The sequence below is a fragment of the Salvelinus sp. IW2-2015 genome, linkage group LG13 (genome assembly GCF_002910315.2).
Source record: "Salvelinus sp. IW2-2015 linkage group LG13, ASM291031v2, whole genome shotgun sequence".
NCBI lineage: Eukaryota > Metazoa > Chordata > Actinopteri > Salmoniformes > Salmonidae > Salvelinus > Salvelinus sp. IW2-2015.
This window is the reverse complement of record NC_036853.1, coordinates 6,417,805-6,420,285: the sequence shown is the minus strand read 5'-3', so window position 1 is coordinate 6,420,285 and position 2,481 is coordinate 6,417,805. Positions and strand designations below refer to the sequence as shown.

The window sequence follows — 2,481 nt, the reverse complement described above, 5'->3', positions numbered from 1 at the left end:
TCCACAGAAACCCACTGTTGTCCACAGAAACCCACTGTTGTCCACAGAAACCCACTGTTGTCCACAGAAACCCACTGTTGTCCACAGAAACCCACTGTTATCCACAGAAACCTACAGTACAGTGTGTATATGATTCCATGCTGAATTTAAGTCCCAATTTGAGTGAGAGAGAAAAATAAAATAAACATTTTTGTTTAATGTTTTTCCACTTATTCAGGCTCCACTGCTCAGAAGATGGAAGAGGGTGGTTGTGGGAAGCAGTGTGCTGAGACTGTGTCTGAGCTGCAGAAGAAGAGTCGGGACCTCCAGAGGCATCTAGAGAAGGCCTGCAGACAGCTACAGATGACCGTCAAGGACCACAAGKCCTCAATGCAGTGCCTCAAAGGTAACAAACTCCCTGTTGAATCCCAAATCTACCCTTTGCTCCTATTCCTTAGGCCAGTGGTTCTTCATCCTGGACTTGGGGACTTAAAGGGGTGTACATGTTTTGTTTTTGCCCTAGCGCTACACCGCTGATTCAAATGACCAACTTATTATAAAGTTTTGATTTATTTGAATCAGCTCTATAGGGCTATGGGTAAAAACCGAAAGGTGCACCCCTAAAGGGCCTCGGGACCAAGTTTGGGAAACGCTGCCTTGGGTACTTAGGAGGCGTCTACAGATCTAACAGGACTCGATAGGTGTACACTATTTGGAAATTCTTTCACCTAGCCTGTCAAAGAGAAAAGGAGAAATATGACCATGTTGCTTACATCATTCAGATCTGAAAGAGTTGGTTTGACGTGCCCAGGTTGTAGGAGCTAGGGGGTGAACTACTAGAATGGCCATGACGGTCATTCTGAACGTTTTTGATATTTCCATTGATATTCCATAATAACTGGCTAAATAAATGCATTTATTATGTTAAAATAGGTCCTAAGAAACCTCTGGAAACCAAATGTGTATTCCAATCAGTCAGAAAATGTATTGATTTGATCCAGAAGCGCGTAGACTGTAACTATTAAAATAAGACGGTAGTGTATTTTCGGGCTGTAAGACAACAGATGCTCCTACTAAACTATAGTGAAACTAATAATGATATTAGTTGTGGTCTAACGACAACATTTAAATTGACACTAGTGTGATGGGAGACAATCTAATCAAATAGAGAATGAAGAGACTGATGAACAGAGATGGGAGCTGCGCTAAGCAAGTAGCACTTCTTCCATATCGTCCTACAGAGGTCCACGTAGGTTCTGATTGCTATACCCTATCTGAARGAGACGATYCCAAGGTTTCTAATRAACCTWTTTTATTTACCAAACAACTCTACAAATTGTTTGGATGGTCTCTGTCAAATATCTCATTGTTAAAATASCCGAGTCTGTACTGGCGACAATCGGCAATAGCCACTTGGGGAAAAAATATCCTTTCTGTTATATTCCATTATAGTCTTACTGTAAAATATGTATATGTGTTTACTGTGGTAGGGCAGGGGTATATAAGCCTGTGATGACTGCTAAATCAATAAGGTCATTTCATTAGCATGGAGCAGCTATAGCCTCTGATATTAAGTACAGATGAATACAACCAAAACATGCTATTCGGTTCTTTTTTAATTCTTTTTTATTGTTTTAATGTTTTTTATGACCTATTCTAAACAAACTATTAATGGATTTCTATGTGATTGTGTATTTTAATGGATTTCTATGTGATTGTGTATATTAAATGGATTTATTAGACTGGCGGCTATTTGTACTCGTCGAGGCCCGGCTATTCGTCATATTTAGAAAAAGCCAGGCACTGGTGGGTTCAAGGTTTTTATTGAAATTAAGTTATTGAAATGACAAAATTGAAAACTGTCAAATTGACCGTTTTGGCGGTTCTAGTGTTAAGGCTCACAAAAAGGATTGCATCAAGTGATAAATTGATCATCGATTGCCTGAGTGTGAGTCTAATTCCGTGTCCTTCCTTGCCCCCGACCCTGCCTGCCCACCCACCTCCCTCCMTCCCTCTATTTGTAGATGAGCATGAGGTGGCCCTACGGAAAGAGAAAAAGGACAACCTGGAGAAACTTGAAGAATTGAAAAGCTCTGCAGCCAAAGAATCCTCTGTGTACGTAAACAATATTTATTTTTTTGTTGACTCATCCATAATGAATATCTCTAGTCGGATGCGAAGTCACTGGTAACCAAATGAATATTTCTAAATGAATAAATGTCCACTGCAGGGGTTCAGACATGGAGCAGAGTCTCCATGCTGGCCTTGAAGAGATGAGGGAGCAGTACATGACGGCTGTTGAGAAAATCAGAGGTGAGTGAAATRAACGTACTACTTTASCTACAAAAGGCTGTAAGGAAACCCACCCCAGTTGAAGTGTGAATGGTCTTAGACGACGGACATGCTGCAGGTCTCTCCTTATGTACCATGATGTTTCATTCTCCAGGTGACATGCTGCAGGTCTCCTTATGTACCTCTACAGGAACTCTAGAGGACGGGGGA

General features: G+C 40.9%; 1 protein-coding gene across 1 annotated transcript in view; it reads left to right on the top strand.

Moving 5' to 3' along the window:
• Positions 1-2,481, top strand: part of cep152 (centrosomal protein 152) — a 45,111-nt gene that overhangs the window by 38,662 nt on the left and 3,968 nt on the right. Inside the window, exons 24-27 of the mRNA XM_070446348.1 lie at positions 218-385; positions 2,004-2,094; positions 2,210-2,292; positions 2,426-2,481. Coding sequence (XP_070302449.1) covers positions 218-385; positions 2,004-2,094; positions 2,210-2,292; positions 2,426-2,481 — 398 coding nt within the window. The remainder of the gene's footprint in view (positions 1-217; positions 386-2,003; positions 2,095-2,209; positions 2,293-2,425) is intronic.